This window comes from Coturnix japonica, chromosome 1 (genome assembly GCF_054131305.1).
Source record: "Coturnix japonica strain WE chromosome 1, WE-NBRP24, whole genome shotgun sequence".
In the NCBI taxonomy this organism is placed as follows: Eukaryota; Metazoa; Chordata; class Aves; order Galliformes; family Phasianidae; genus Coturnix; species Coturnix japonica.
In genome coordinates this window covers 141,282,615-141,296,010 of record NC_140663.1, presented here as the reverse complement: position 1 = coordinate 141,296,010, position 13,396 = coordinate 141,282,615, and the positions used below count along the sequence as shown (strand labels likewise).

The window sequence follows — 13,396 nt, the reverse complement described above, 5'->3', positions numbered from 1 at the left end:
AGCGTTTTGTAGCTGAGAATTTGCTCTGTCAAGTAGTGCTGTTGTATTTTCTGTATGTGTTGTAGTTTCCATGGAAATGAATAGGAGGCATTACTTTCAGAGTGACCTATATAGATTTTAGTAAGATCAAAAGAAGCTTAACATGTATTTTTAACTAGATTTCATGTATAAAATGTACATGCAGTTAAGTGAAAGAAACACTATCACAATACTCTATAGACACCTTTTATTTTTCAATTGGAGCACTGAGTGCTTACGAGTCTTTTAAAAAAAAAAAAAAAAAGTCAGATTTCTAAATTAATAATGTAGAAAGTGACAAAATTAGTGATTACTACTTAAGTTTCTTGTGACTCATCTGAAAGTTCACTTGAATAATGTGCTTCTAATTAGCTGAATCAGAACTTGAGTTCTGTTGCTTCTAGGTCTGGACCCTACCCGAAAGAGTATACATTTTTCTTCTTGAAACCAGCTCATTTTGAACAGCTCATCCCAATATTAACTTTAATAGAAATTAATGAAAAAAAAAAAAGTATTATACATTATCAGAAATATTTGATAATCCCCAACACATTTAAATCATAGAAACTTACCGCTGCCATATCTTTAATCAGTTTAATAATTATCTCTGAAATCTGTGTAGGTGTTGAACCTTTCATCCACCAATGGCTTTCACCTCGCCGAATATAGCTACAAAGGAAACATTGTAATACAAGAAATAAATTCAATTAGTTATTAGCTGTCAAAATCCATCAAAACAAATACTGCACACATTCAGGACAGGGTTGGGTTTTGTTTATTTTTTTAATCAAATCTATTAATAGCTTTACTTATATTGTCAGTGTTATTCATTTTTTTCCCCATTTATTAAACAAAGATCATAAAAGGCAACATAACTGACTTCAAAATATATATTTCTTTTATACCTTTAGCTTGAGAACCTATATGTATTTTTAAACAAACCTGGAATTGAAGATCATTGGAAGTGTGACTGTAGTAACTCCTTTGCCTGCTGTAGTGCCAGCTGTCCCAGTTATGGTAGTTCCTTTGGCTTTTAGCTGTACAGTGAGAGCTTTGGCAATGCACCCCAAAAACATATCTAAAATACCCAGTTTATTCCAATCTCCTTTTTCTGTTGAGTGGATAATATCACTTATATCCGCTGGTGGAAGAGACTTCACTCCTATGATACTAGCCAGGCGACTAGGGGTTACCTCAGGCAAAACACGCCGTAGTAATGATGTTACCTGGAAAAAGAATCAAAACATCACAACCTCAGATGGAGCTTCCAAACAATAACTACAAATTGTTCTGTAAGACAGAATGTATCTACTCTGTGCATTCAAATCACAATTGTAAGAAATTCTGAAAGGTTTCTATCTTGCTTTGAAATAACAGTTAATATAGTTGACATATACTGAGATGAGACTTAAAGAGTCCAGAACAAATATCACTTAAAAAAAAACACCAAGAACAAACAAACAAAACACACACAGAAACCACCTTCATCTTCATATAGTAATGAAAACATGCTTTGCATTGAACTTTGTACTAAAATTTCAGAAATACAGGTGTCTGTACAACTGTAATTTGCTAGAATGTTACACACTCATTCTGTATACAATTTTTAAATGTCAGAAACTCTGTAGTAGAACACTTAGAGGCACTTCAGACTTTTGAAAACAGAAAATACTTGTCTTGAGGTATTGAGAGTTGTGTTAACTTTCCATAGTACACTCCCTCACTCATTTTATGTTTTTCTCATGATTCTCAAACTCGGTGATTTTGGATAGGAAATCTGTGCTGCCAACTGATCTGGATCTAAATTGAGTTGCTTTATTTAGATTTTTTTTCCTTATGTGAAATAGCCTGAATATAACTGGCAAAACAATTTTAAAGTGAAAGTCCAAAATCATTTAAAAAAACCACCACTTCAAGTACATATTATCAAGTTCATGATTATATCATTCTAAAGACTTTTTCTAGGATGAGCAGGATGGATAAGGAATAGGTAGCACTCACCTGTCTCTGCACCCTCGGAGAAGCAGTATGTAGTAACGAGAAGAGATCCTGGAGCAGAGTCAGTTGCTGAGCCAGATACTGCCGGCCTACATTGGAACCACTCAATGCCAGAACCATTGACAACAGCTCAAAGCAGTATGCATCAGAAGAAGCATCTTCATCATTGGGTTGTGAGTTGGCGTTCTCTTTGCTAGAGATGGCATGCTCCCATTCCTCACGCACACGGGTTGCTTCCATTCGTATGGCCTGGACTATATGAGCACATACCTAGCCAAGTGGAATCCAAATATACAGTTAACTCCTAAAAACTTTTAGAGTGTTATTACTTGTATTTTAAGTATCTTCACAGCTATGGCAAAAATGGAAAACCTGTAAAATTTGTCCTGTGCTTAAATTACTTCTCAACATTACTGAATTGAAATTAAGAATAAACTTAGGCTTCAATTTAGATTTTTTAGATTTAGATTTTCAATTTAGATATTTAGATAAAGTTCTTTAGAACTTATATTTAATAACGAATTTGTTCATCTTCACTCTGGAAAACTACAAAGATCTTATTAGTATCTTGTTAGCTTACTATCTGGGAGCTTTTAGAAAGCATATTTTCATTTTAACAATAACATGTTAAGAAGTGTATTTCCAAGATTGTAAGGGTTGCTAATATGGGTGACATAAAAGTGAGACCAGACATGCAGTATTTACTAAACTTCAAACAGAATCAGATACTTCCTGCGTTACTGTGAAAATCTTTACTGCAATGACTGTCTCATGGAAAAAGCATTAAAAATAACAAATATGTTAATTGGTATATTAAAACAACTTCAGTATTTACAAGAAAAACATACTCTTTAGTTAATAGTTTATGTCGAGCAAAACAAAAAAACAAAACCACAAAGTTTCTTTTACTGTAGGAAACAATCAAAATGTAACCCAATGTCTGATAACAGATAAAAACAGAAGGTGCAACTGAAAATGTCAATTAAGAGGTTCTGTATTTACTGAAAATTAATATACTTATCATGACGTACTAATATAATGTAATATACACACAACATATTTATTATAACATTTAATGCTCAAAGTATTTCAGAGTAAACAAACCTGCTTTTGCAAATTTGTCAGTTTGCTTCGGCTGAATATGATCCCTACCATATGCTCTTTCAGGTCTGCATCTGATGTTGCCTTTGTAAAAAGAACATTTAGCATTAGGTCAAGAGTGCCAAAAACAATTCCTAACTTCTGTAGCAATACATATGAAATACCAACAAACTTTGCTCTAAAAATTTGCAGCTTTTTGTTACACGGAGGCAAGATACTTAAGCAGAAAATATTTAATACTGGTTAGTGTTTATTTTCCTCTTTATGAGCAAGAGGAAATTTGAGCTCAAAATAAGATAATCAATAAGCAAAACAAGTGAAGCGCAGTTATTTGAGATTCAGCTTCCTCATCTACCTTAATACAATCTCTGATTATGTCTTTATAGAGCATTGCATGAAATGCATTTCACTTTCTACAAACTTACTATATATTGCAATAAAAGAATCAGGGAACACGCACTTATAAACCGTTCCTTGCAGGAAGACAGGAAAGCATACTAGCTAAAAGGGTAGCAGTGAGGGTAGCAGTGAGGTTTCTTAAATACTTTTTATCCAAACACCAACAAAGCCACTTACCATCTTCAAGCAAAAGATATTAGGCAATAAAGATTGCCAGGCTGATCATTACTGCAGGTGTTAAGTACTTCTGTGTATGTAAACATAATTTGGGTCACCAGGGTATGGTGTTTCCATTAAACACATATGCCCCAATAAATATTTACTAGTACTACTGAAAAAAAAAAAAAAGTAAAAAAAAAAAAAAGTAAAAAAAAAAAAAAAAAGCAACTGTAACATTTTGCTTTTGTATTGAGCTGAAGACTACAGTGCATAAGACAAATAGCGAAAATCATCCAGAATATTTTTTCAGCAATGTAATATTGATAGAATACAAATAAATACATTGTGTACTTTTTCTTCTCCTTCTGGGGAAGACAGAAGTGCTTTTTCTTCTTGTTCTGGAGTCGGCTCAGCATCACCCGAGATGAGTTTTCCAAATACCTGGAAGAAGGGAAGTGATGACTACCTTATCTCCATGATAAACTTGTGCAGAGGTGATATTTTACATTAAAACATGAAGCGCTGAAAGCGCAGAAATTATAGTAAATTTCATTGTACAACACATGAAAGTCCTACCTGAGATGTAATAAGTCGAAATACTCTCAGTGTCTCTGATTCACAGTTTCTTTGCTGAGCTACACTTGCAGAAATCTGGCCTGCTATTTTAATGCTTTCGCCATCTTTCCATCCAAGAATTTTCACTTGTCGAACTCTGAGTGTGTTCTCGGGACCCTTCAATTCAATTTTGATGATGTGATTATCACCACCAGGAAGTTCACTTGTTACCCAGCCAATATGTCTTGAATCCAAGTCTACCTATTAAACAGGAAAATAAAGATGGGAACTGACATTGAAACCTCAAACAAAAGACACTTACTTCTAAAGCAAATCTACCTGCAATACATTTTTCATTCAGAGCAGTAATATTGCTGTTTAATTATATATTCAACAATGTGAATTCAGATTAATCAGCCCTTACATAAAATGACATACAGCCATTATTTTTGTCTTTAAAGCCTATTAAAAAACCTGAGCTGTTAGTGACTTTACCTTCTAAGAAACAATTCAAACATTCAGAACATTCCCTTTGAAGTGATGTTTGCTTGCTTACAACTTCTTGTTAAAAAGTAAAAAAAATCACCATAATTTACCTGAAAATACAATGCACAATTATCACTACTTAAGTTATTTTATCTTGAGCCACATAAACCTCTGCAAAAGAAATATTAATTTTGTGGAAGACACTGACTGATTACCTCTTCAAGAGAAGCAGCACTTAATAACTGTAAAAAGAACAGATCAAAGGCATCATTTCAACTGTAATGCCACCATTGGAGGAGATAAAATGATAGGGTCCATGCCTTATGCCATTGCTAAGGTCAACCTGATTGTCCCAAAACATCTATATAATCAAACTAGTATTTATTCTTCCCTCATCTCTACTAATCCTGTGTCTGCATGAAACTGTGATGCAGCAGACAGAACTGAATTTTTATTATTTTATGTCGTGAGATAGAGGGTATACATGAGTTGGGGTACTACATGTTAGTGCATTAAAAGATAAAAAGTCTTCTGGAGAAGTGTAAGAGGACTGTTTAGCAAGGAGCGAATAAAGCTGAATGAAGTCTTGTTGTCTTTTGGGAATGAGTCTGAAAAAATACCTGGGCTATATTCAAGCAGATAGAAATAAAGACATGGAGCAAACTAACAAGGTTCAGAGAAAGGTATAGACCGTATGTACATACGCACACTTTATAAATGTCTACATAAATCCTCACACTCATACTTCACTGTTTATTATGAGTCAACTATACCCAAGTTTGCTTTATTCAGATATCAAACATCCTTTGGAGCTGCATATTTACTTTAAATGCTCCCTGAGGATGAAAGGTAGAGCAAAACAAGCCATCTCACCCTCCCTCATCTAGTTGCACTGTACAGAATTTCAGTATTATCAGATGTTACCTCAACAAAGGTCAAGGCTGTGACACAGTTAAGACAGCTGCTTCTTGAAGCACTGTTAATAAGACAAATGGCACAAGTTCTGAGCTGCAAATGAGAACTGCTACTTTAAACCTTAAGTGTATTTGATGGGATACATCTATGTCAAAAAACAAAGCACTGTTCTCCACATAAAAACAATTTATCATTTGGTTTAGTATCCGAGCTACAAAGATTGAATACTATTTTCAATTGTAAACACTGGACAGAGGTCAATAAGATACCTGAGAACTAAAAATGATGGGAAAATGGGTGCTAAGATTATACATTAGATAGCCTATGTGGAAGGTACCTGATTTTTTTTCTTCTCTTCATGGTGTCCTACTTATGCTCAGACTTAAGCTGCCCTTCTCTAATGAAAAATGATTCCATGCAGTAGATAAAAGCTAATGACAATACAACACGAAGCAGCTGAGTGTCTGAGTATCTAACAGTGCCTACCATGCAATTATTTCAGGCATGTTTAGATACATATATCCCTGAAATAAGTCAATCAGTTTGTTGGACCTATGAAACACAAGCTATTTTAAAAACATTCTACACAATCACAATCTCTTATCCTTTCAGCTGTGGTAATGAAAAAAAAAAATTAAGGAACATTTTAAAATCACCCTGTCTGTTCCAGTAAACAAGTAAAAGTTTGACCAATATTCAGTATATATGAAAACTGAACTCTGTTATTAATAACAGCATTTCCTAAGAAAATAACACTATTCAATAACACTATTTTCTAAGAACATTGTGATACTTGCAATGCAATTTATCTGCCATAAGAAATGGAGAATATTTGCTCAGAAACTCTATGTAGCAAAAGAAAAAAAAGAAAAAAGACTGCAATTTTTCCAATGTCAAAAATTAAAATGGTTACCTGCTTTATTCTGCAGAGATCTTCTACTGCCTTACCAGTGAGGAAGGTCATTGAAGTCACTTTGTTCTACAACAGACAAGGAAAACAGTAAGAACTTAAACTAAAGTGCATTCTATTTCTTCCCTATTAAGAGAGCACATACAAATTGTTTCATTATGAAAAATATTTTAACAGTGATCAATACCAAGGACAAAGAATTCCAAAGTATAGCTCAATATATGTATTTGTACTGAAAGTTCTATCTGAAATAAATATGTATTTATATCAATACTGTCCAGACCAATAGACACACCTAGTAAGTTAGACGGTCTTTACTATCAAGGTGATACAGTTCTGAGATGTTAAGGCTTACTGGTATTACCACGGTATATTGTTACTTAAGTATGCTATAATTTCCCTACATGCAACAATTCTGTGTTTTACTAAGTATTATTACCATACAAAAGACAAATGGAGACAAAAAGGTAGGAATTCTGGTGTGGGACACAGCGGACAATCGTACTTTGTGAGAGTTTAGAAAGCCCAGAAAATAATTTGCATCTTATGAAAGCTCGTTACTTGAGTGCATCTACAGAAATGATGAACAGGGAAATGAAATGATGAAATTATTAAATGCTTGAAAATGCATGTAAAATTGAACATGCCATTAAGAATTAGGTTTCTAAGGTTCCTGTAGACTACATGTTTCATCATCGGTTTCATCATACCAGGTACTGCTTTCAAAATCACAGGAAGAAGAGTATTTATCTTAAAATGTGAACTTCCGAATTACGCTCAACACACTCAACTGGATGGACAAAAGGGTGTTTCTTGGAAGATGGATTATATACAGCTGACTATGCACTTTCGTTTTTCATTTTCAATTCCTCTTTTCTCTTACCCCAAGATCTCTGGAATTGTCTACATGGACACACACATAGCGTGCATTGATTCCTTTTACACAGTTAATTGTGATGTTTTTAGTTTTGTTTTTATCTTCATCTCCTGACTCCCAGAATGTTTCTGTAGATCCATCTGTTAAACTACCGATCATGGCAGGTCGACTTGATGTTTTAATGTCAACAATGCTTGTTAGATCTTTTAGACAAACCACTATACACAGTTCCTGTGAAAGCAAACAAAAATATTTAATATTTATTAAACCAATTATGGAATCATGGAATGGCTTAGGTTGGAGAAGACCTTGAAGATCATTTAGTCCCAACCTCTGCCACAGGCAGTGCTGCCACCCACCAGATGAGGCTGGCTAGTATCCCATCCAGCCTGGCTCTGAAAGCCTCCAGAGACTGGGCATCCACAACCTCTCTGGGCAACCTGCCCCAGTGCTGCACCATTCTAACTAAGCTTAAATGCAGGCACTATTTACACTTTAAAAATCTTACACTTTTTCTCTCCAGTTAGGAGATGTGTTCTTTGCATTAAAGAAGCCATTTGTCAGTTCAAATTTTTCAGTCTTTTAACCCAAAGGAAATACTAGTGGCTAGCAGATAAACCCATTAGTAAATGTGAAAATGTATTAACGAGCAGAAGAAAACACTTTAGAACTATTAATTAGAAGTATTAATCTGTGGCTTCTCAGAAGAGTAGAAGGAAAAAAGACATAAGCAAGTTAAGAACTGGAAAAACTTAGCACTTAAAAACTGAATTTAATGAACTTAATGAATTAGCCAAATGAATAACATAGATTAAGGGGCAGTATCTGAACCTCTAAAGTAGAATAACGAAAACCAGAATATCATCAGCAAGGTGCCAGAGATTTATTCAAGAAAATACAACATTGCAATGAAAGATATTTTTATTCCATCAGAATTGTTACAGGAACTACATGCTGTTCACTGTTGATCTCTGTTTTTTTTGAGAGAGGTGTAATACTGACCTGACTCATGACTTCAAAACCTGACTGTATGCTGATACTGAAACTTTCTTCGCTATCTCCATCATCAGATTTGGACAAAATATTGTTGATATGATGGAAAACGTTGCTCTGGTGCAGGAACTGATGGTCAGATTGTTTGAATTTGAGACTCCAGCACCTGGAAACATATTTAGCAGATTTTGATACATCAACTAAAAGATACAGCCCACCAGCAAAGAAAGCTATCAATTAGTTTTGCTTCTCAAAATGTACTGAAGAAACCTTTAACTTCAAATATTTGCAGAATGGTTTGTTCCTACCTTTTAAAGAAGACAGGAATAAATTTAAGATTTTAACAAGAAATAGAATCATTATTTATTCAATTTGCAACTTCAGCACCAAGACACAGGGAAAAGCTTATGGAGACTATTCAGGTGACAGATGTTTGAGCAAAAAGTATCTACACATGCAGATACTACCATATTCTTCAATAGAAGACATATTTTAAAATAGTAGGCAATACAGAACTTTAGAGGAAATATATTTTCTCTAAACATCTTTTAAACCAGTACACATACAAACAAATACATACATATTTTACATGTATCCCCATACCTGTAAGGAAATGCATGCTCACTTTCTTAGAGGAAACACAAAGATGTTTCCAACTTTGAATCTATACTGCAAAATCTGTTCATCAATAGCATTTGGGATTTTTCAGTCTCCTAAGAACTTCCTTACTTTGTACTTACCTTAGGGCCATTTGCTGTAACGCACTACCACTGGGTAGAGACATCATAAGATCAGAGATTGTTTGGAGAAGACGATGAAAAGTGTGGGGTAATGGGTGAGCTGCTTCCCCAGCAATCACAATATCAGACAGAGGATGTTCACACACTCTTGTGTCTTTCTCCTTAGATGCAAAGCAATTTTATTTTGTTAACAAACTTTAATACAGAAAAAAAGTTAAAGCAAACAGTAGGTTGCGGGGTGGGGTTTCTTTTTTTTTTTTTTCTTTTTTTTTGGTACTAGTTTATCAATGTGCTAATGGCTGTTTTGTTTTGTTTCTTTCCATACTCCTAATAATAATCATAAAGCTAATGCATTAAAAGGCAGGAATTTGTCATCACGCAAAACTTGATAATTTTAAAGGAAAAGGTAATTCAACTGTGAGGTCAAGTACAGTTTAAACTAAAACTTTGAATTCCATAATTAAAGTTTCGTTTCATGAAGAGGTGGTAAGGATCCTTTTCACGTATACTAAAAGCATTTCTAAGTTACTAGCAAAAATCAAGGGAGATATTGAATTTATTTCTCAACCTCACATACTTGTTCTGCATTTTCTTTATTTGATTTATTTTCTTCATCCTCCTCCTCTTCAGGTTCTATAGGTGCAGGAGTCAAGGAAGCCACAAAATGCCACAAAATATCATGAAGAGAAGTTGTTTGAATAACATTACAAAGAAGCCAGTTAAAAGCCTAAAATAAAACACACACAGGGAATTACCAATTAAATACACAAACTAGTATAAAGACATTTTATGTAAAGAGATACATTGTAGAAACCTTTTCAGACAGTTAGATAATTATACAGAGGTCTCCAAGTAAGGCATTGCTCAATAGCTAATGCAAGGAATTAAAATGACATGTATTTCCAGACAATATGCTACTGAAGAAAGTTTTCAGGTAATGTTTTTGTATTCCTAACTTCTAGAGGTCATTATACAAGTATGTGAATGTTTAAAATTGTTTTTTAAAACATAAATTATTTATTGCTTTAATATCTACATAAGAATTACAAATAAAAAATCACACAAAAAAAAAAACCAACAAAAAACAAAAAACACTGAGACAGAAATTATGTATGTCCTATTGTAATCACAGAAGATCTTATTAATATTAATACCTCCATGGCAAATACTCGGCAAGCAGATTTCCGTAAGGCTTGTTTCATTGCTATTTCAAGTCCTTCCAGATCATGATGCTGGATTACAAAAGCCAACACCGGCCACTGGAAGTTTCTCTCTCCTTTGGAAAGAGAGCTGTGGGCGGAGATTAACCGAGAAAGTTCAGGAGATGGATGTCTCAGGAGAGAGGACCCCACTTCTATTCAAAAGCATAAAAATATGCATACATTAGATTGTGCATTTTCGTTTTACACACACAGTAAAAATAAAAAGCAGCAGAGAAATTTCAGAATTGATAAACATTTGTTCCTTTTCTTATGTCAGAAAAAAAAATGCATTTAAAAAACAAATCAGGAAAAAAAGCAAGCACAGAACATGAACCACAAATTTCAGAACTGTAGTAATCCCTGATCTGTTCTGAGGCTAATCCTGTACAAATTAACAAACAAGAAAGGAGGCTGAGGGGAGCCATTACTGTTCTCTATCAATATCTGATGGGTGATTGAAGCAAGAGTGGGGTTGGTCTCTTCTCACTGGTGACAGGATGAGGGGTAATGACCTCAAGTTGCGCTGGGGGAGGTTTAGGTTGGTTTACAGAAAGGGTTGTTAAGCACTGGAATAGGCTCCCCAGGTAGGTGGCTGAGTCACCATCCCTGAATGTGTTCAAAAACCCTCTGAATGTGATGCTCAGGGACACAATTTTAGCAGAGGGTTGTTACAGTTAGGGTAGTATGGTTAGGTCATGGTTGGACTTAATGATCTTAAAGGTCTTTTCAAACCTGAGCAATTCTGTGACTCTATGAAATAAAAGCCATTATATACATACATACGTATATATATACATATACACACAAAATTGTTTACAGTTCCCAAGAAGGATGATAAATCTAATGTGATATCCCCATTTTTTTATTTATTTATTTTTTTTAATCTCTTTCTCCAATGTCTGCAGTTTTACCTGCATCTCCACTGTTAACTCGTCTTCTGGGGATTGCCTTTACACGTGCCGGCAAAATGGAGTGCTGTTTGTCATATTCTGATGCAACAACTGAATATGACCTTTGAAAGACTGTGCGCTTCGCAAGGTCTGTATCTGTTATTGGACTAGTTTCCAAACTACAAAGAAATCAGGGAAGTTATAGATTCATTAGTAAATATGTACAGTATGCTTAAGTTATGCATAAATATTAAATACAGGAGTATGCAGTCCATAATGACAATGCTACTGCTGAATGAAAGTTAGTTTGATGCACCTAAAATTTTTTTAAATACTGGAACAGAAGAAACATATTAGCATTATATATGATGAAAAAGCATGCAAAGACTTCATAAAAGATGTAATAATGAAACTCATAAGCTCCAAGTATTTAGGAATTTTTCAGAGAATGCAAACATTCTGAATTGAAGTTTCAGGCAAAATTGTCCTGAGAATGCATGTAAAGACACCTAAGAAGTGAATTTTTATTATGCGAACCAACTGAAAATGTTTCCAACATCTCTAGCCTTAAAATCAATTTTCATTTGCTACGGCTATATCTCTGACATCTTTTACTCCTTACATTCAGTGGACTTCTTACAGTCTGCAAAATAACACCCAGCTTATGCTGTCCCTGTAGGCCTCAGGAAACCACGATGTCCACATTTTTAATAAAGGAATATACCAATATGATTCACTCTTAAGGAGTTTTGTTAGAAAAGTTCTATTTCTGAAAAGACTGTATTGCAGATTGTAGTATTCCAATAAACTGCTTTTTCAGTCAGTACAAAATAAGAAATTGAAATATGTAAAAAACAGATCAAAAGCAAATTTTCCCTTTGTTACATCACTGATGAATTGAAATCTTAAGCACCTATGCTGATTTAGGACTATAATTAAGTAATAGTAAGAGTCTTTTCTACCCTGGGCAAAACAGAAAAAAATCTGTAATTGTTTGAATTGGATCATAGACAATATAACAAAATAAAGACTTGGCTTAACCAAGTAAAAATCACCTAGCTCTCTTGGTCCTAGACAGCATTAAACTGTCATCTCTTTAGTGACATTTTAACTTCCTACAGAAGGAAAATGCCAAATTTGCTTTGAAAACATAATGAAATTCCCTCTTAGTCAAACCTCCCTTCAGAATGAAATCCTGAAGAGCTACTTTTTAAAAAGGGTAGTCCATCCACACTACAACTGTCACAGAATGGAAACGGGAGAAGTGCTAAGTTTTCAGCTATGTTTCTTGGACCACTGCTTTTCAAATAACCTCTTCAGTTTTGCAGTTTTGGCAATTGTGGGAAAACTGCGTTTGCCACTATGAGCAAAATAAGCAGTCCTGAAATAAGGACAAGGGGTAAGTTTTTTAGAGGTACGCTAATGATTTTTAGTGAAGAGTCTTTTACCAAGAGTCCTTGGTGAAGAGTCCTTCATCAATTTCTGAATGTATGATTTCTTGTTATTTTAATTAATTTCTATAGATTAAACAAACACAAATTTTGTTTGTTCTGACATATTTTGGCTGTGAAATCAAGACCTTTCTAGAGAGAAGCAACCAATCTGCAATACTCTTGAAGTTTTAAATAAGGTTTGAAAACTTGCATTATCAGTGTTTGAAAACACATCAGATATGCTATCATTTGCTGAAGACACTTCAATAATAGTTTCTTGTGTTTTGGGTTTTTTTTCTGCCATTTCAAGAGACTGATCAAGGCTGACCTGCTTTCCATTATCATCATTTAAATTTTTATTTTATTTTTTTTTAAATTGTTGTCATGCTAATGCATTAACATTTGTGTGTAAGTACCTAGAAGAGAAGTACCTTGGGGGCATAGATTTCATGTTACTCTCTGGCTCTTCGAAGACGTTAGGGCTTGCATCAGGAGTAACTGAGATGTATGGTGCAGGTACAGAAGTTGAGCGTAGGTATCTCATCTCATCCTGGAAGAGATTGTCATCCTGGTACCCAGCAAAGTTTTCGTGATGATGCCTACATCAAGTAAGATTTCTTAAGTTAGGATTAAAAGTCACTGAAATACAAATACAAAATACTTCCTTGCAAATACATGTAGGCAGCTAACACTAATCATTCACTACTCACCTAATGAAAT

General features: G+C 34.3%; 1 protein-coding gene across 36 annotated transcripts in view; it reads right to left on the bottom strand.

Annotated features, from left to right (window-relative positions):
• The window catches only part of MYCBP2 (MYC binding protein 2), a 193,127-nt gene that overhangs the window by 31,771 nt on the left and 147,960 nt on the right, over window positions 1–13,396 (bottom strand). For 24 of the 36 annotated variants that reach the window (XM_032442048.2, XM_032442052.2, XM_015851604.2 and 21 more), the window contains 14 exons: window positions 13,093–13,275; window positions 11,265–11,422; window positions 10,306–10,505; window positions 9,729–9,878; window positions 9,152–9,312; window positions 8,421–8,577; window positions 7,425–7,649; window positions 6,545–6,610; window positions 4,252–4,491; window positions 4,018–4,116; window positions 3,121–3,201; window positions 2,020–2,286; window positions 961–1,244; window positions 591–687 (listed from right to left, as the gene is read on the bottom strand). The exons of 1 other annotated variant lie outside the window; for it this stretch is intronic. In XM_032442048.2, the coding sequence (XP_032297939.2) occupies window positions 591–687; window positions 961–1,244; window positions 2,020–2,286; window positions 3,121–3,201; window positions 4,018–4,116; window positions 4,252–4,491; window positions 6,545–6,610; window positions 7,425–7,649; window positions 8,421–8,577; window positions 9,152–9,312; window positions 9,729–9,878; window positions 10,306–10,505; window positions 11,265–11,422; window positions 13,093–13,275 (2,368 nt within the window). Of the gene's footprint in view, window positions 1–590; window positions 688–960; window positions 1,245–2,019; window positions 2,287–3,120; window positions 3,202–3,693; window positions 3,764–4,017; window positions 4,117–4,251; window positions 4,492–5,653; window positions 5,693–6,544; window positions 6,611–7,424; window positions 7,650–8,420; window positions 8,578–9,151; window positions 9,313–9,728; window positions 9,879–10,305; window positions 10,506–11,264; window positions 11,423–13,092; window positions 13,276–13,396 lie in introns of those variants that run through there. 11 more of the 36 variants (XM_032442050.2, XM_085553453.1, XM_015851610.2 and 8 more) reach the window with 5 other exon arrangements.